The following is a 20,164-nucleotide window of genomic DNA, read 5'->3' as shown; positions in this document are numbered from 1 at the left end:
CTGTTTCCATCTCCGCTGGAGACACTGCCACACTTAGCCGGTGAGGGACTGGTTTTTGGTTAGCAGCTGATTGATCTCTACAGAATAGATCCTTGAAGTGCTCCGCTCTGCCATCTGCTTATCTGAAGCCAAAATGTGGCCATCAGCAGAGCTGACCATGATACTGGATGGCTGAGATCCACTTTTCATGGCCGAAGCAGCAAGAAACATCTGTGCTGAGTCAGATGCCTGCTCCACCTTCGCTGCCAGTCTGTCAAGGCATTCTTTGGCGTCGGCCCGCTAAATAGAACGGATCTTGTGCTGTATCTGGTTCCGCTGCCTCTTTAGCTCTGCCAAGGAGTGGTGAACCGACTCTGAAAGAAGCCGAACCTCCCACTGCTGCTCCGATAGGCGTGCCACTTCCTGGTTGGGCAGAGTTAACTTCAAAAAGTATTCTTTCTAGACCAAAGAGTGGTATATTTGATAACATTTAATAACGATAGAATTTTTTACGATACTTCTCCAGACGTTTCGTTGTTCTGAACAACATCGTCAGTGGATAAAGAATTCTTTATCCACTGACGATGTTGTTCAGAACAACGAAACGTCTGGAGAAGTATCGTAAAAATTTCTATCGTTATTAAATGTTATCAAATATACCACTCTTTGGTCTAGAAAGAATACTTTTTGATATTACAATGAGAGTGAATAATCAACGGCTTGTCCACCAACTCTTAGAGTTAACTTCCCGGATGTGGATCTGTGCATATGGCCAACACTGCTCTCCGCCGTTTTCAGGGTGCCATTTACTGCGCTGGACCATTTCTGAGATGGAGTATTTTTTATGAGTTTCTTCTGAGCAAGGGTTGGTATGGCTGATGGAAACGCTTTCTTTGAGTTTTGCTTTGTAGTCTTGCTTCACCGTGGCGTCCGATGAAAGCCTCCGTACAGCCAATGGACCAACGGACCTCTTTGTTTTTGGGTGTGAGCGATAAGCTTTGAACAATCATTGGAAATCCATGTCGGCGATGACAATTTTATGGTCGCTTGATGTCAGTGTCCCTGCATACGAGCGGGCACGATTGATAAGGGGCCTGCAACGAGCCGGTACTGCGATGAAATCAATCATAATATTATTGTTTACTCTGCTGATTACGCCAGTACAGTCAGTATCGCCTATAGCGTTGGTGTTTGATTTTGAGCATTTTATCACTATAAGCGATATATCACTATGACCGATACTGCATGCAATGTATGCGAGCAGGGTGTCAAACGACTCAGCGCGCCGTGCACATACGCACTACATACATGTACAATGTCATGTAGCTAGCTGTAGCTCCTGACACAGAAAATCAGCATTTCCTCATGATGGAGGCATATTTTGGCAACTTGTGCGAGCATAACTCACCAAACAACACTCACTGGAAAGGTTCTTCTCGAAGAAGTAACACCCTGTTCTCCTCTAACATCGCTTGATTTTACATCAATCACTATAACCGATGCAAAAATAATGTAATAAAGGTCTTTTGAAATATGAATTTGATCACTATAGGCGATATATTACTATAGACGATTATTACTATACGCGATAACTGTGTATACTTAGTTATGGCAAATGAAAATGAATTTGAGAAATTGATCACTATATCCGTTATATTACTATAGCCGCCAACCTTACAGGCGATACGAACTGTATCTCTGTTTGTGACTGAGCCAGTCCACCTTGTCCTGTAGCGCATGGAATAACAGAAAAGGGTGTTGGCAAGGACAATTTCCCACAAATTTGCCCACTGAACTAGTGCCTGGCCTGGCCTTTGTTATTCCGCACTCCTTTACCGTATAGACCAATGCAGGGTGTCTTGCTGGTGCCGACTTTGCTGTTAAAATCGCCCAAACCAAACACCAGAGTTCGGCTGTTAGGAGTATTCCATGCTTTTGAGCAACAGTCGTAGAAATCTTCTCTCAGCGATGGGCACTTGTCTGCCGACGGGGCTGTGGGTCCATACGCCACAACGAATCTCACATCAACAGAGGTCTCTGAGGAGCTCTTTGCGGGCAGCGAGAAGTCAGCGTAGCAGACTAGGTCCGACAGCTTTTTATGTTTTCTCAGGAATTCGTTTAAATATTTCGACACGGCGAATCCAATTCCCCCGTGGTGACCCGCGTCCTGGCCAAAGCCTACAAGCCGGTATCCGTCGTCAATAGACCTGTCAGACGGCTCAGCAATGTTTAGCTCCTGGAGGCCGCAGACGTCCACTCTGTAGGACAATAGGTATTTCGCTAGCTTCTGTTTCTTGGCATTTGAAGTTTGGCTGCGTACATTGAACGTTGCAATTCTCGCTTTAGCGAGGGTCGGTGAACTACGAACCAGCATGCTACAGGCTGGCATTGTGCACAAGGATAAGCGTTGACAGAGATGGTAGAGTAGAAGGATGAAGAAGAGATATAGGAGAGAAAGAGAGAGAGAGAGAGAGAAAAAGAATGCTGAGCAGTCAGCCCTACACCAGCTTGTGCAGAATGGTCACTCTAATTCCTGCTTCAGTCCATTTCAGAAAGATTTACAATCAGGTTTTGGTCTTAAAAAGTATGAAGATAAGGGAAATTTGGACAAACAATTGGACTAGCCGTTAAGGAGTTAGAATTTCGGCCAGGTTTCCGGCCTTTTCCCATGGTTTACAATTTGCCCTGGAAGCCAGTATCGATTTTTTATCAAAACCCACGATTTATCCTTTTCTTTTTGGCCTATGCTGTAAGTAATGGTTATGAAGGCTGTCTGCTGACCATGAAGTTAGTTGTGATTTCCAATCCCAAACTATTAACATATCTTCAAGTCAAACTTTTTTTCATTGTTTTGGTGATCTACAAGACAAAAAAAGAAGGTGGCTGCGCCAAACGACTTGTTGTTGGAGCTTGCGTTTCCTGCCGAACTGACTGACACTTGACTGGCTCACGCCATGTGATTCTGAACACACCCACAGCACTGAAACAGTGTGAGTGAACACGGACGTCATTGCGCTGTAGCTACGTGTTGTTGAACACACCAGCACATCGATCGATCGATTTCTTTTTGAGAATTATTTTAGTATTTCAAGATCGCCAATTTATTTGAATTAAGGAGTCAACGCCGTCTTCTATCAGCTTTCACAGGCGCCTGCTTTCCTCAACATGTTGTCGAAGTCACACGGATAGCTTTGCCAAGTCATGGCCTTGGGAATGAGTCTGTGTCAGCTCTTCATTGAGATACCTACCATTCTCTCTTTTTTCTCCTTATTTTCTTCCCAACCCTCCTTCCCTGTAACATAATAACATATTCGCTGCCTTGTCATTGAGCATTTGTGCTAGTTTGGATTTGCGAATTCAAATAAAGTATACAAACAAACAAACAAACTTCCGGAGGCATGCTAGCTGCCCAGCAAAGCCATGGCTGAACCCAGAGCTCACTAACGCCATCAGAGAAAAACACCGGTTCCACCATGCCTACTTGCTCCCCCGGACGCCCTGCAACTGGACAGCACACACCACTCAACGCAACAAAGTGACTCACCTTCTCCGAATCGCTAAGTCTACACAAGGACAATGGAGTTCTGACAATGTGAACAGTGATGTTTACGTACTATACAAGTATTAAGGAAACTTCACTCAACTCCAAAAACGGTCTCTTCACTGCGATTCAAATTAAATCAAAATTAAAATTAACATTACACCAAATTTTCGGGCCTGGCTCGTCATCAGAGTAATGAATGACAAACAAAACATCCATTGCATAGGTACTTACTGAACTACTTCGTACATGTATGAAGACAACAACTACTGACACTGAGAAAGTTAACATATTGGTGTGAATATGTTAGGTGAAGAATAGGAAGGAGGTAAGTGTAGGTGGTGTATGTCTCAGCGGTAAGGTGTGTTTGTGTTGGGGGGGGGGGGGGAGGCTTCAATAGAATCTCAGTGTGCAGATGTGAAGACAGATGACATTGTCTACCCACAGTTACGACAAGTCATGGCAACAGAATTGCATGTACATGTGTACCATAACAACTACACACAGCCTGCGCACCAAGCACTGACACAAACAGCCTGCGCACCAAGCACTGACACAAACAGCCTGCGCACCAAGCACTGACACAAACAGCCTGCGCACCAAGCACTGACACAAACAGCCTGCGCACCAAGCACTGACACAAACAGCCTGCGCACCAAGCACTGACACAAACAGCCTGCGCACCAAGCACTGACACAAACAGCCTGCGCACCAAGCACTGACACAAACAGCCTGCGCACCAAGCACTGACACAAACAGCCTGCGCACCAAACACTGACACAAACAGCCTGCGCACCAAGCACTGACACAAACAGCCTGCGCACCAAGCACTGACACAAACAGCCTGCGCACCAAGCACTGACACAAACAGCCTGCGCACCAAGCACTGACACAAACAGCCTGCGCACCACGCACATAACACCTAGATCCAGCCTGCGGACCAAGCACTGACACAAACAGGCTTGCACATGTACGTGACAACGCAACACCTACACCACAGTGCATATGCTGTGCAATCTTACAAGTACCAGTTTCACACATTGTGCAGAAGCCTCCAGCCACAGTCCCTGTTCACAGACGGACGCCTATCAAAAATAAACATTGCTTCACGGATAAGACGATTGACACGGGGTGACTGGGTGGCGAGAATTAAAGCGTTGGTGATGGGTGCTGCAATGTCGGTGTGATGTGGGTGGTGATGTGCGTAATGCTCTCCCCATGATGTGTCCACTGCCTGTGCCCTTTCCTCTCTACAATGCTCTTCAAAACGCTTACAAACAGTTCTTTCCATCTCACCAACATACTCTTCCTCACACACTGAGCACAACATTGTTTCATCTTCTTCCGGTACACTTCTCTTGGGCACTCAGGGCGAGACAACGATGACGACACCAACATTATCCTTTAGTGAACGACCGGACTGGTAATACTACACGTGCACCTTCCCTGAATGAACGCACGGTACGGTGAACATCACGAGCCTAACGGTCATTCATGAATGGCAACTTGACGATGGCTGGGATGTGTGCTGTCAGCGTGGTCTGTGTGGGTTGCTGGCGTTGTGTGTGCCTGTGCTAATGGCGTGCTGTGGGTAGTTGTTGTCGGCTAGCAGCTGTTCTACTTTCTTATCTCCTCTGACTTTCGCGGCCTTTTGATAAATATCTGAAAGAATTGTTGCCAATGCAATACTGCTAGCGCTGTAGCGATAGTTTCTGCGGGTTCTGAGCAGACCATGCAGGAAATAATTATAATGCGTCTTACCTCCTCCATTATGAATAGCGCCTCGGGAACATGCATTGTGTCATGAACCACAAAGCATTATTCTATGCCACGAGGCAGGTGATTTCATCATTCCTCTTGCCGTAAAATTCAAAAACTACAAGCAAAATTTCAGTCACTTTTGCATCAACTGTTGCACGGAAAATGTTCGCGGCGCAAGGAGAAGCTTGACGTTTGGAGTGACAAGTGATCACCGCTGCTATTCCTTGTCAAAGTCAACAATACACTTGGATAAGCGTTGACAGAGATAGGTAGAGGGGGGGGGGCGAGCTTTCCTGCGCAGGTATGAGTTTGGACGTATTTCAGAATGGTCGGGTGGAAAAATCAAAATTGTTTATGTCAAGAAAACCCACAAAGGATGACAGGGGACATGTCGTCAGCGCTAGAAGAGGTGATCTACTATCTGACGGTGTTAATTGCATGTTAATTGAGAATGTAGCTCGCTGTTTTATCAGCGCTTGGAATTTGACTACTTTCAAGACCACCAATTGTGACGTCAAGTGATGATGGCCCTTGTCTTCTGAGATGCTGGCTTTCCTAAGCGGTGCTGCCCATAGAACTCTTCTAATGTGAGACAATGTTGGCTGGATGAACTTTTGTTCGTAGCTTGTTCTGGTACGCTGTGGCGTGGCTCGTTTGTAGTCCCATGAATCATGTGATATTTTTACCATTTTTGAGGTATGCCAATTTCAAGGTTCCCTTCAGAAACCTGTCGGTGGCCTTTGCATAGTCGCTCTACACCCCAAAAAGGAAACTTACCTGCAAAATATGAGCGAAATTGGATAGTGGAAAATGTGTTGCACCAAGCAAGTGCGAACGCGTGCAACCAGTTGTTGCTTCCGAAGTTTGCGGGCTTTTCGGAGATATTCACTATTTTGAAGGTGGGGCAGATGCATTATTTGCATTTATTGACCGGAATATGATCCATGTCATGATCAAGTGCACAATTTAGGAGGGAAAACTGAAAATTGGAGAGGACTCTACTTTGAGTGAAGGCAATATCATGGCATTGGTTTCGCAAATTTACGCAAGAGGCGTCCTCTGTACCCGCAATAATCTGCCGACGGCCCTTCGGCTGGATAGTAATGGACGCCATATAATCAAGTAAAATCCCTAAAATAGTTTCCAGGAACTACTCTGCTACTTGAGGTTTGGTCACGAAGATGGTCTCCGGACACTACGTCGAACGGAAATTATTCGTTTGCTAGGAGTCGCGACACCACGTTCTCCTTTCACTCGTAAACGTATTTATCACAGTAGTCAAAGAATGACCAACATGGCTGAGAAAAATCCAACAGGTTGGCCCAGCAGCAGCCATTTCCGGGGTGATGGACTGAAATGTAGAGTTTGCAGGATGAGCATGGCATGCAAATGCTCTTTTATTTTTCTGTAAACTGACGAGAGGTTGCCCTTTCGCTGCGCGCAATGACAGCTGCTTGTCTCCAAGATAGTGCACCTGTCATTGGTTCTTCCTTTTAAAAGGTACCTTTTACCCCAAGGACTTCTGTTGAATGAAGTTGAAGACACCACTGCAGCTGTACTTATGGTTGATAAATATGGTGGTAAAGACACACCTGGCAATATGGCGGTAAACACACCCCTGCCCACACACGCTCTCTAGGCTGCAAAGTTCTGGCACAGAGCTCTCCTTCTCTTCTCTCTCCTTTTTTTGCAGCCTGCAGAGCGTGTGTGGGCAGGCGTGTGTTTACCGCCATATTGCAAGGTGTGTCTTTACCACCATATTTATCAACCATAAGGACTTCTGTTTCTACACATATTGCCGAAAATAATTCCAAGCAGGTATGTTTTTGTCCAGTGGAGTCATATGATGCCTCCGGTACTTCTAGGGTAGTTGAAATTTTGGTAGTTCTAGGGTTAAGTCACGAAATCGAAAAATCTGTAGGTCCGTCAGTCCGCCCGTCCGTCCGTCTGTCTGTCTATCTATTCATCTTTAACTGACCGCCTTTATGTATGAGCATCTTTCTCTATTGCTACGTCTGTCGTTTTATGTGTCCCTTTCGCCCATATGCTGACATACAAAGCATTCAAGGAACTTACGATCGTTAGGTCGACAGTCCATATGCCCATGAGAAACATAAAGAGGATTGGTTTGGTTAGCTGCACACGCAAATACAAACAAGTTTTTCCCGTGAATTGGAGCTGAAAGAAAATGTCCAGACCCAGCTTCTAAGCTCCCAACATCCCAATAGAACTTTCATAACAAGGAAACGGGGATTTGCTTTACGAGAGAGAGAGAGAGAGAGAGAGAGAGAGAGAGAGAGAGAGAAAGAGAGAGAGAGAGAGAAAGAAAGAAAGAAAGTGTGAGAGATAGAGAGAGAAATAGAGAGAGAAAGAGAGAGAGAGGCTTTGTGCAATAGTAGCTCTATGTGGCAAAAGCATCTACAGAGAGACTGGCTCCAGCGCGGCGCAACACGAGCAAGTGGACTAGAAAAAATGAACGAAGGCTCGACTTGGTAGGCGATCACCCACCCCGCCCCTTTAGAAGTCGGTGTGGCAAGTTAAAACAAAGATTTGAAGGGTGTTTTGATCCGGTTTACCGAAGGCGATGTATGTATCATTAGTGGGAGTTTGCTCGGTATTCTTAGTGCTGGATAATGACGACTTTTGCTTAGAGAGAAGAGAGAGAAGAGAGAAAAGAGAGAAAGAGAACTAGAGAGACAGAGAGAGAGAGAGAGAGAGAGAGAGAGAGAGAGAGAGAGAGAGAGAGAGAGAGAGACAGGGAGAGAAAGAGAGAAAGATGAAGCGAGAGAGAATTTGAGAGAAGAGAGAGAGGAGCTAGGAAGCAGGAAGAATGGAGCTTTGAAGAATCATTTGAGAGGAGGCACGAATGGGAAGGATTCCGCCGAGAGAAATATATCACATTTCAAAAGGAAGAAAAGTAAAGGACGAAGTAGTGGTTGCGATGATTTGGATGGCAGATGGCAGTCGTGAGTCAGTCAAGTGTCAAGTAAAGTCGGCGAAATAGCGCGAGCTCCGGAGTGGGGAGCAAACCCTTTCTTTGAAAGTAAAGGAAATGAGGATAATATACCCACCAAAACATCACCTGTGGCAGGATAACTGACACTCACATTCTAACATCGCCCATAGTAGGGTAGCTGTCACTCACATTCTATGACAGACCAGCACATTCTTACGTCACTAATTGTACCCAAGTTGCATGTGAAGAATCATTCCCACCCATATACATCCGCTGTCTATCTCACAGATTATCAGAGTGATATCGCTTTAGCTTTTACTTCCTACACTGATCTCATAGTCAGTCAATATTAGATACTTTATGCACCCCCCCCCCCCCCGCGCACACACACACACACACACACACACACACACACGCACACACCCACACCCACCCACACACACACACACACACACACACACACACACACACACACACGCATACAAATGCAAGCACATGGCAAATACATCAGGAACATCATGGTTTACCTACCAAGTAGCAAACAATGGAGGCTGAACTCATTCTCCCGAGCATAGTGCTCGCAGCAAACCGGTTTACCACTGAAAACAAAAGGAGAAAACATCCAGCATCATACAAAACCAATCACAACGACCATTATTGATGAAGTCAACTAATCCACAAGCAACGTGCGCCAACTGGAAGTAGCTGTGCCAGACGTTTCCCTCCACAATTTATCACCGCTTCAGGTAGATTTGTGGGGAATTTGTAAAACGGGTCAGGGTAGCAGAAGAATATGCAACTTCGTCAATACCCCAATGCAGTAATCTATCGCACACACCTCTTGCCACTTCTGTCCTCCATACACTACCATTATTGATCTGCCCCCCCCCCCCCCGCACACACACACACCTAGATGTTCTCTCGCATTCGAGATGTGTACCTCCTTGTCAGTGTGGCCACTTTACGCCGAAAAACCCAGCCACCTTCAACGCGCAATAAGACTCATCGCTTCACTCTATCTTGGTTCTCTCTCTCTCTATTTCTGTCTCTCTCTCTCTCTCTCTCTCTCTCTCTCTCTCTCTCTCTCCCTCTACGTCTCTCCCCCCCCTCCCTCTATCTCTCTCTCTCTCTTTCCCTCTCTCTCTCTCTCTCTCTCTCTCTCTCTCTCTCTCTCTCTCTCTTTCTCTCTCTTTCTCTCTCTCTCTCTCTCTCTCTCTCTCTCTCTCTCTCTCTCTCTCTCTCTCTCTCTCTCTCTCTCTCTCTCTCTCTCTCTCTCTCTCTCTCGCATGTATTAACCTGTAACACTTCCATTGCACATTTCACCTTCCAAGCACACCAACACCCACTACTAATCTACTTTCCTACACTTCAGGTTTACTACTTGCCACGTGTATCAAACCACACCACTTGCCTTGCACCACACATCAACCACTAACCAACGTATACCTATTATCCCACATGCACCTTCTTACATCATTTCATCATCATCATCATCATCAACTCCCTTATTAACACTGCATTGGCTGGCCCATACATTGATTATGTCAACACTCAGAGCCCCCATTCTTCATGCAATGACAATGTCGTTCAGAATCTTTGTTATTCACATGTACCCCTCCTGGTCAAAACAATTTTTTTACAGTGAAAATGTCCACCAGCACTTTAACCCTTTCAGCATGGCCAGGGTGTGTAACTGACCCGCGGAGCCAAAACCAGTGATTTTCGTGATTTTCCAAAAGTAGTCCTATTCACTCACAATTTTTTCTGCGGAATGCATAGGTTTCAGTGAGAACAATTCCCAATACAAAATTCCATATTTGGTCAATAGAAGCCAGTAAAACGAGTACAAAATATACGCATTTTTGATGAATTTTCGCATAACACGGGTTGAACGTACCAGAGCATGCAGCTCATTTATACTAGAATGGCCAGGTGGATATGATGGTAAGAACTAGGTTTGGCATAATTAGTAGTAAATTACGGTTTTGTTCTTGAGTAGATGATGACCAAATATGGTCATGTTTGCTGAAACCAGCTGAGGGGCGTCAGGAACTATTCAATGTGCATACGAATAGCTAGGCAACAGGTTCTTGCCGAACAGACACCGGCAGAGACATGCACATATTCACAACCATACAGATCTATCCAGCCATGCAATTCTCGCATTCACATTCACCCGTACACTCATGTACACTATTGGACATGTGTCTGAAAGCGCACCCGAGCGCGGGCACGCGTGCGCCCCCCCCCCCCCCCCACACAAATTATATAATGTAGCTCACATAAATTATTGAATGCAGCTCACACAAAGTAGCTGAGCGCTGCAATACCACTACAGTGAACTAGCAGGTAGCTAGCAACTACATAAAGCCTGTCACGATCCTCAAGCGGTGCCCAGACCTGAACACCCATGACACGAGCGAGTACAGCTCTATTTCCCTCGGTGAGACTCCTCGAAACACTGAATGCAATACGAATGGCTAGGCAACAGGTTCTTGCCGAACAGACACCGGCAGAGGCATGCACATATTCACACCCATACAGACCTATCCAGCCATGCAATTCTCGCACTCACATTCACCCGTACACTCATGTACACAATTGGACACATGCATGAAAGCGCACCCGAGGGCGCGCGCGAGTGCGCGCCCACACACACACACACAAATTATAGAATGTAGCTCATACAAATTATTGAATGCAGCTCACACAAAGTAGCTGAGCACTGCAATACCACTACAGTGAACTAGCAGGTAGCTAGCAACTACATAAAGCCTGCCACGATCCTCAAGCGGTGCCCAGACCTGAACACCCCTGACACAAGCGAGTACAGCTCTATTTCCCTCGGTGAGACTCCTCGAAACACGGAATGCAGTACCCAGGATTCCCGAGGCAATCAGCGCACATGGTGCGGACATCCTTCCGGTTACCCTTGCCGTAGCAGACAACACACTGTTTCTGCGGATTAGCCTTTTTCTCGGTTGCCGGGATGTAGCGGAGGAAGTGGCTGTCCATGCGCTTCGTGCCTGTGGCTCCACCAGTTGCTGCAGCAGCTGCTTCCGCGTGAGCTACCATCTCCGCCTTGCCTTCGGCGATGAGGGCTTTCAGGGCGCGCTTCACAAAGTCGAAGTGCGTCATGCGGTTTGACTTCCTGTGCAGGATATACGCGTTCAGGAGTGCTTGCTCAATCAGATGCACGGCGAGCTTCTTGTACCACTTCCGGGACTTGCGTGCAGCGGTGTAGAACGACAACATCTCATCATTTTTGTCAACTCCACCCATCTTCTTGTTGTAGTCCTGTACAAGACGAAGCTTGCGGACTGGGCGGCGCTGCCGATCTCGCTTGCCAGTTGGCTCTACGTTTGCCTTGTGCATCGTGGACAGAAAATGCACCTCCTTCGTGTCCTGCAACTTTATAAACATCATGCCACCACCGCTCCGGTACAGAAAGTGGCCTTTCTTTAGCCCCTTGAAATTTGCTATACGCTTCGGTAGTCCGATCCGGTTCTTGCGAATGGTACCGCACACTCCCGTTGCGTTGCCCTTGAGGTAGGTGGCTATCGGGATACTCGTGTACCAGTTGTCCACGTACAGCTTATACCCCTTCCTGAGAAGCGGCTCAACGAGCTTGTGCACTACCGCACCGGACACGCCGAGCTCCTTGACCTTCTCAGGGCAGAAGGTTTCGTTGTCCTTCCCGACGTAGACAATCAGATTGAAGAGGTAACCGCTGTCTTCGCAGAGCGCATAGATTTTCATCCCGAAGCGTGCTCGCTTCGACGGAATATACTGGCGGAATGATATCCTTCCCTTGAACGCCACCAGTTCCTCGTCAATTGAAATGTACTCGTTGGGAGTGTAAACGCTCATGAATCGCTCCTGAAGCAACGTCAGAAGAGGCCGTATCTTGGAGAGCTTATCGTTGGGATCTTCTTCAGCGTTGTCCATGAAGTGCAGAAAGTTCATGATAGAGGTGAAGCGCTCGCGCGGCATCGTGCGGCTGTAGAACGGTGTGGCGATGATGGGATCTGTGCTCCAATAGTGGTCAAGCTCGGGCTTAGGAACAAGGCCCATGTTCAAGAACAAGCCCAGGAACACTTTCATTTCGGCTACGGTAACGGGTGTCCACGAGCGGGCGAGGCTGCGCCGGGCCAGTGTTTCAGCGTTAGCGTCGATGTATGCTCTTGCAAACCGGTTTGTCTCCGTCACTAGCATCACCCAGAATTGTGCAGTGAAGAACAGCTTGACATAGTCCAGTGGAGTTGGATCGTCCGGGAGAGGCATCTTGATCCCTGGCTGGCCAGTAAATGGCGGCACATTAGGTTCCACATTCTGTTTCACCCAGATACCTGCAGTAACAAAAATCCATGATAAATCCTATGATGTTCCCAGTGTCACACACAAATGCTAATAATTATAATAATTTGCATTGTACAATTCTGTCCGCTGATTGAGTTGTACATGTGTATGAATACTAAAAATATAATTCAAATTTAGAACTCACAACGATAAGCATTTGCAACACAATACACATTTACATGCATTGTGAATGAGGAAAAATGTCCGTGCATGATCATTGAGCGATCAGCTGAGTGACAAGATTTTTAGTACAATTATTTGAAAATTTGAAATTATGAGTACTATTTTCAGATCCATAGGCACACTGACCTTCACTTCCATCGTCGCCCTCAGCGAGTGCTTCGACTGCTTCCACGTGCGTTTTAGCAGATATCCCCTCGTTCTCACCGTCACTGTCGCTGCTGGCGCTACCTACATCGTCATCCGCGGCGTCTCCTACGACATCGTCGTCGTCCAATTCATTTTCACTATCGCCTGGCGACGCTGCGCGATTTTCAGGCAGATCTCCATCTTCCTCCGACAGAACGATGTCGTCTTCAGACAATGTCGGCTCGACATCACTGTCAGGGTCGAGTACGACAAGGTCGAGGACATGATCGAGATCGTCTGCACCATATCGACGCCGCGCCATGACAGCAAATTGTCAAAATTTCTATTGTTCAAATAATTTCGCACGCGACATCTGTGTAGGCGTACATAGCCGCACATGCGCGTGCGCCCGTCAGTACTATCGTAGAACTGTCGACGTTCATCCAGCACGTCACTGGTCCACGTAGGGATAAGATCCGTTGACCACGGATGTCTCGAGAGTACGTTCATTTTCACTGTACGCATCACGTATATATACGTGATCCGTGGGCCAGTTACATGTACCATCACGTACATATACGTGATGCGTGCTGAAAGGGTTAAACCTACACAGCTTGAACATGTTCTTTTGGCGCTGAGTTATTTGTGCTCTGTTCGACCCTTGTTGAAGTTGTACAATAGTATACTAGTGACACAACATACTTAAAAATAAATCAAACATACAACCAAACAACAAAACGTCATGAAAAAGCGAATTCTGTTTGCAAGTCTCGTTGCTGAGTTTTCTTCATTTGAACATGTTGTCTTTCACGGTTCAGGTCCGCTCTTGACATAACAACTCTCACGTGTACGTAAACCTTGCTAGTACGTAAAACAATCACATCCCGTGCTGAAACAGCTTCACACGCATATAAATTTTGTTCTGCGCAATAGAATCCTACATAATCTAAACCTCGACATAACGCACACTACGGCGCGGTCCCCAACGTGCGTACTCTCGGTACAGCGTAGATTCGCGTGCCCAGTATGATCAAGCTGCATCTTGCCAGATGGTAGCCGTGCACACGTGGCCCAGAGAGGCGTACATTTAAGATGTTTACTTATGTTGTGAATCTAATTCCGTTGATGACTTCCATGTTCTTTCTTCTGTAGTGTCTTTTTAAAACCGTTAATGATCATGGTGCCGGTTGACTTCTTTGGTGCCAGTTTAGTCATAGTGTGCATAATATTCTGAGGCATTCATTGCATCTGATGTCGATGGTGCTACAGTGTGTACATGTTTGCGTGGTTGAATCCGCCTTGTGTTACCTTTCATTTTCAGGTATATTTTGTATTTTACACATGGCTTTCTACACAACATAACTCTCGATATAACGTAAATTTTGCGCGGTCCCAGAAATTACGTTATATTGTGAGTTGACCTGTTGTGTGAACACAAAGCGGAAAATCACCTCCGTGAATCCCGCGACACAAATACAAATCTTTGGTGTATGCAGTGTACGATATAGGTGTCCGGTTACGTTGTAGCGCGGCCTCTTCCCAGGCACCGCAGCTAGCCCTCAATACTTCGGACATCAAGCGCCGCCGCCACACACCCCCACAAGAGATGAGTCGACAACATCAAAGAAGACCTCAAGCCTCTGAATGTGCCTATTCAGGAACGCCTCAACCTCGCCACCAACGAGCAACTCTGGTTAAAGATCATTGACAGATGCATGATCCCCCATCTCGTTCATGCGAGCAATATGCGACTTGTTCATATTATTATTAGTACGTTGTAGGTCACCTCAAACACACACACAGACACACACACACACATACACACACACAAACACACACACACACACACAAACACACACACACACGTCAACATTATCAGCAGTGCTTAAGACAGCCGTACGAAACGTCCACGTTTACCAAATAGTACGAGCATGACCTGCTTTGAAATAATTACCTTGAGTTATCTTTGCAGACATTCACTCCATTCGGCAGCAGCGTCACGCCAGAGAAATTATATTCATCAGGGTAGAGGATATCTCTTGCCTCGGCAACTTGTATTCTCGCCACTATGAGCACCCCGAGTATGACCACGGCAACAAAGCAGATGAACACTCCTGCTACATCCTCGCCGCTACGGCGTGACTCTCTCCTCCGTCGGTACACACCTGGGAAAACGCTCCGCCTGCTGCTGGTGATGGTCCAGTTCATGGCGGCAGGTACAGACACATGAAACCTCAGCTATCACGGCTTGGCCGTGGCCCGAGTCTTTCCTCGACCGTAGGCCTACAACACCCTATTCAAACTGCGTGATTAGATGTAAACCTCTCTTGGATGTGAACGATATTCAACTTTACATTCTTTTTTTGAAAAAGGTTCAGAGGAAATAAAAATCTCAAACTATCTGACACCATATGCACAGAGATCTCTAGGATGCTCTCCTCTAGTGTTACGCTACATGCACACTTTTTGGGAGTCGTTCGAGCTGACTACGCCCTATTGGGCCTAAAGATAATGGTGACATGCGTGCCTGAGCATGACCCCATGCATGCACTGTACTAGTGCACTTCCTTCCGCTTGTCCATTTTTGTGGAACATTGTGTCACGCGATCCAAATATGGACCCCACGCGTCCGTATCTGGGTCGAACCTTTGAATCGAAGATCGGATTGGCAGGGAACGCACGCGTGGTCGCGTGGGCAAAGTGCAAGACAGTGCTAATGCTGGCTTCACTTGCACGCCTGACCGTGTGTCGCGCAGTACGTAAAAAATCAAGCAAGGTTCGTAGATCTACGGAGGGCTTGATGGATGATCAAGGCCAAGGGACCAGCCCGACTGAACCTCGCTTGAATATGCTTCAGACGATCCCCAACATTTTTTGGATTTTGCACCGCTTTATTCTTTGTGTGATCTCGAGTGTGGACGATGATTATGTCGGCCTTTTGTTTGGGATTTCAGAGCAGCCTGAAGTCTAAAGTGCATGTCGTTTTCACGGTCCCGTTCGTAAGTTTCACACAGAGATAACAGGAAAGGGAAACAAAGTCATGTCACGGATGGCGGAGTGGACGATGAACCTGCTTCGTGAGAAATTTCTCAAGACTAAAAAGTGACAAGAGCCAGACATGGCTGAAGTCATAATTTTTACTGCGACAATACACACCTTGCTCACGCTGCATACTGCCGAGAGTTCTGCGTGCTGGAGCTAGATTTCAAACTCCACAAGTAACGTTGAGAGTCACCGCATTCCCGACCACCACCCCTATCGGTTTCTTGTTCTTATAGAGGTTATGCGATAACGTCAAATCCGCCATATATAGGAGCCAGTTGGGGTGGCAAAATGCCCAAAGCGGGTACAGAAACCCCTTATATAGAAGAATTTGGGGCGGCAATGACGTGTATCGCATGATAAAGCAGAGCATGTATGCGATAGGCGCCCAAAAATGATCCAGCTTCCTGCATTCGCTCTGCTTTATCGAACAGCACCAAAAGCGGCTTCACACGCGGTTGGCCCATTGAACCAGAATAATAATTATAATAATAACAAGAGTCCATAACCCCCGTTATGTTACGGACTCTTGATAATAATAATCTTTTATCACTCTCTATTGACTCCCATTGATTTTCGCTATACCTAAGCAGTCAAATATTCCTGCATATTTCACTCCTTAGGGCTATGCTTATATTTGACTGCTTAGGCAAGCTAGGGGTTGCGCTGTTGAACGGTGCCTACATTGTCACTGCATGAGTAGGTGATGGTGCAACGGTTGTGCAATCATAAAACCGGGATTCATGAGGTTATCGTTCTGGAAATTGAATTACGGACTGTTTGTCGTGATAAATCTAATATTGACTTCGTACTTGTTCAGTATAGGAAAAAAACCCTCGTAAAAGACCTCGGCTTCGCCTCGGTCTTTTACTCGGCTGTTATTTCCTATATTGACCAAGTACTCAGTCAATATTAGATACTTTTTCAGGAAGACACCTGCAAAGCCCACTTTCATTTTTCTGCTCAACTTTTTTGTATTTGGCGCGAACATGTACTCCCTTAGTATTGACTCCCATTGATTATCGTTATACCTACTTGTAAGCAGTCGAATATCCCTGCATATTTCACTCCTTAGGGCCATATATTATTGACTGCTTATATTTGACTGCTTAGGGTTGCGCAGTTGAACTGTGCCCAGTGCATGGTGACTGTACTTTGCCGGATTGCACGAGCAGCATGCAATAGCCCATACATGTTCGCATGACTAGGTGATGTTGCAACGGTTGTGCAATCATAACACTGGTATTCATGAGGTTGTTATTGTTTATTTCACCAAATGAACAGGCAGGTAATCATTCTGTAATTTGAAATACTGACTGTTTGTCGTGATAAATCTAATATTCGTACTTGGTCAGTATAAGAAATATTAACCTCAAAACTAGGCGTTTATTTCCCATTGACCTCGTACTCAATGAATACTAGATACGTACTCGTACCTACCCGCCGAAGGGACTTCAGAAAGCTTGAATGCTTATGGATTGTAGACTAAGTAAAGTGTGAAGATGCTGGTGCAGCTTCAGCTATACTAGGGGAATTGCGCGTTGCTCTCTACATAAGATCTCTCGCTTTTCCTGCTGACAAGTGCAGAAAAGTCGTAGGAGTAGGAAGCAAGTTTTTTAGCTCCTGCCTTTCCATCTATGGAATAGCCTTTCGGCCACTTTTGTAAGTATAGGTGGACCTGGAACTAGTCCCAGCCCTAATATGGTGGAGAACTCAAATATGGACCTGGCCTTGCTGCTGGATGGGGAGATTCGTGACTTGGCCAAAAAGTCAGGACTTGCAGGTGTGGACTCGTTGGCCCGACCGGACCTTGTACTTCAACTTCGCGCCATGGACATCGGCAAATCAGGTATGCCAGCGCTAGTGAGCTCTATCAGTGCACTGTCCTCGACTATCACTGCATTAACTGTGGAAATGGTATCCCTCAGGGAGGACAGGGATAGGGAAGTTAGAGAAATGAAAGCAACCATTGATGGCCTCGTGGCGAAGATGATACACCTTGAGGAAGGCGGGAGTCCAAACCTGATTGCACAATCTACAACCCCGAGTACAACGTACAGTAGTGTAGCTAGTTCAGGTAGTACAGGGGCTGGGGTGAGGGAAACCGTCACTCGGACTCGTACTCCCCCCAACGCACACTCTACCAACCGTACCCGCACTTCCCAAACATCGACACATGTACACCAGACCTCATCACGCACTGAAACACCACCGGCTGCACCAACCAGATCAACATTGGCTACAACTAGTACAAGTGAAAATACGGGAAGCAGTTCGGATGGCTGGGCCGAAGTTGTACGGCGTCGGGTCACGTCCCGGTACGTGAAGCCTGTGGCCCCAGCTAACCCCAACATCCTTACAGGCGTAGAAAAAGTCGCGAAATCTGTGTTCTACGTGGGCAATGTCCACATGGAGTGTAGCGCTAACGCAATTACTGACTGGTGCAAGGACCGTGAGGTTGAGGTGCTCAATTGCAGTATTAGCGAATCCCGGACCTTTGGCACAGCATATGCACGACTGACGGTCCTAGCGACGGATGAAGGCAAAATACTCAGTGCAGGATTTTGGCCGGCAACAATTAGCCACACCGTCCGTAAGTGGCGCTTTGCCGACGGTACCAATGTGACTGAACGTGGTGGTGATAGTTCCTCGTCATAATCATGTTGTCTATGTCTTCCCTCAACTTGCATGCTACCCCATTCTACCCCAGATCAGAATCCGACCTAACGCTGATAACCATGAATTGTCGGTCTCTCGTCAATAAATTAGCTGAACTTTCGATTGTTCTGGAGAGCACTAAGCCAAGTATTGTTTGCCTCACGGAGACCTGGCTGTGCCCATCTGTTTCCGTGCATGTACCGGGCTATTCCTGTTTCAGAAGAGACAGACCAGCACACGAGAACAGAAATGCACACTCCTTCACTAGAGGATATGGTGGTGTCGCGGTGCTTGTCCGGACTGATGCTTTTCAACATATTCTCCACAGGCCCGACCTGCAGCGTCAGGGCTGTGAATCTACCTGGGTGGAAGTTAAGTCTCAATGCACCCCTAACCCTATTCTTGTATGTTGCATGTATCGACCCCCTTCCCAAACGGCGGTACAATTGTCCTTCTTCTCGGATATGCTGGTCGATGCTATACAGTCCTCTTGCTATGACGAGTGTGACTTCTTCCTGACGGGGGATTTTAATGCCAAACATAATGATTGGTGCTCTTCTGACTCCACCTCTACAGCCGGTACCAACCTACTGACAGTTTTTTCAATGCTTGGGCTCCAACAACTAGTGAGTTTCCCAACATACACTTCATCAGCGGGTGCCAACTCATGTCTTGACTTGTTGGTAACCAACAAACCCCAACATGTCCTCTCAGTCGACCACGCAGCTCCTCTTGGCACATCTGATCATCTGCAGGTTGTTTGTACGCTCAACTATGCATCGTGCTCGACACCACAAGCGACTGCTAAATCGTCCCTCCATCCCCAGGCTCAGTACAGGTATAAACAAGTGCCTACCCATGTCTGGCAGGTTGTGAATGAAGACTTGTCTAGGTTGGACTGGTCATTACTTCATCGGCATTCTGATGTTGATGATGCCATTGTCCTGTTTGATGCTTTACTACAGTCAGCATTCCATCGTCATCTGTTGCCTTACAAAGTTATTCCGCGGACAGGAGACTACATTAGGCCTCGTCCTACTATGCGGGATGCATCCCGACCCTGGATCACTCCGGACCTCAAGTGTGCTGTGAAACTGAAGCGAGATTTGTATAGCATTTATAGGAAGTATCCAACCAGTGAAAACTTCATTGCCTTTAAGCGCAAGCGTAACGAAGTGAAATGTTTGTCACGTACCCTCCATCGTCAGTATGTACAGTCGGTTCATGCCACCCTGTCTTCCCATGATCGCCCTAGTCTCCATCAATTTCTCCGCCATCTCCGTAAGAACTGTAGTCGGGAGCCGATCCGATCAATGACAGCTTCAGACGGCACGGTAGCAACAGATCCCGCAGACATAGCAGACATATTGAACACGCAGTTTACGTCGTTTGGACTTCCTGACGACCCTACGTGGCCTATACCACCACTCACCCCTTCACCCTCAATACCTGCGTCCCTCCTATCATTGTCGACTGGTACAGCCCAAGTGAGGAAATATCTCCGTAATCTGAAAACTGGCAAGTCCCCTGGTCAAGACGGAATTACCAACGAAGTTTGG

The 20,164-nt window shown here is 46.8% G+C and overlaps 1 protein-coding gene across 1 annotated transcript; it reads right to left on the bottom strand.

Moving 5' to 3' along the window:
* Window positions 1-11,072: 11,072 nt before the first annotated feature.
* On the bottom strand, window positions 11,073-13,227 carry LOC135827003 (piggyBac transposable element-derived protein 4-like). The gene is made up of 2 exons (XM_065339524.1): window positions 12,906-13,227; window positions 11,073-12,586 (listed from the first exon to the last, which is right to left on the bottom strand). Exons 1-2 carry the CDS (start codon window positions 13,225-13,227, stop codon window positions 11,073-11,075), a joined length of 1,836 nt encoding a protein of 611 aa, XP_065195596.1.
* Window positions 13,228-20,164: the final 6,937 nt, after the last annotated feature.

The sequence above is a fragment of the Sycon ciliatum genome, chromosome 11 (assembly GCF_964019385.1).
Source record: "Sycon ciliatum chromosome 11, ocSycCili1.1, whole genome shotgun sequence".
NCBI lineage: Eukaryota > Metazoa > Porifera > Calcarea > Leucosolenida > Sycettidae > Sycon > Sycon ciliatum.
The sequence above is the reverse complement of the archived record's forward strand: the minus strand, read 5'-3'. Positions and strand labels throughout refer to the sequence as shown.

What these genes read in the sequence shown, in the direction of transcription:
- LOC135827003 (XM_065339524.1), bottom strand. Translation starts at nt 13,227, where the DNA reads ATGGCGCGGCGTCGATATGGTGCAGACGATCTCGATCATGTCCTCGAC. An exon ending in GGGCGACGATGGAAGTGAAG is followed by an intron (nt 12,587 to 12,905) that starts GTCAGTGTGCCT and finishes TTGTTACTGCAG; the next exon opens with GTATCTGGGTGAAACAGAAT.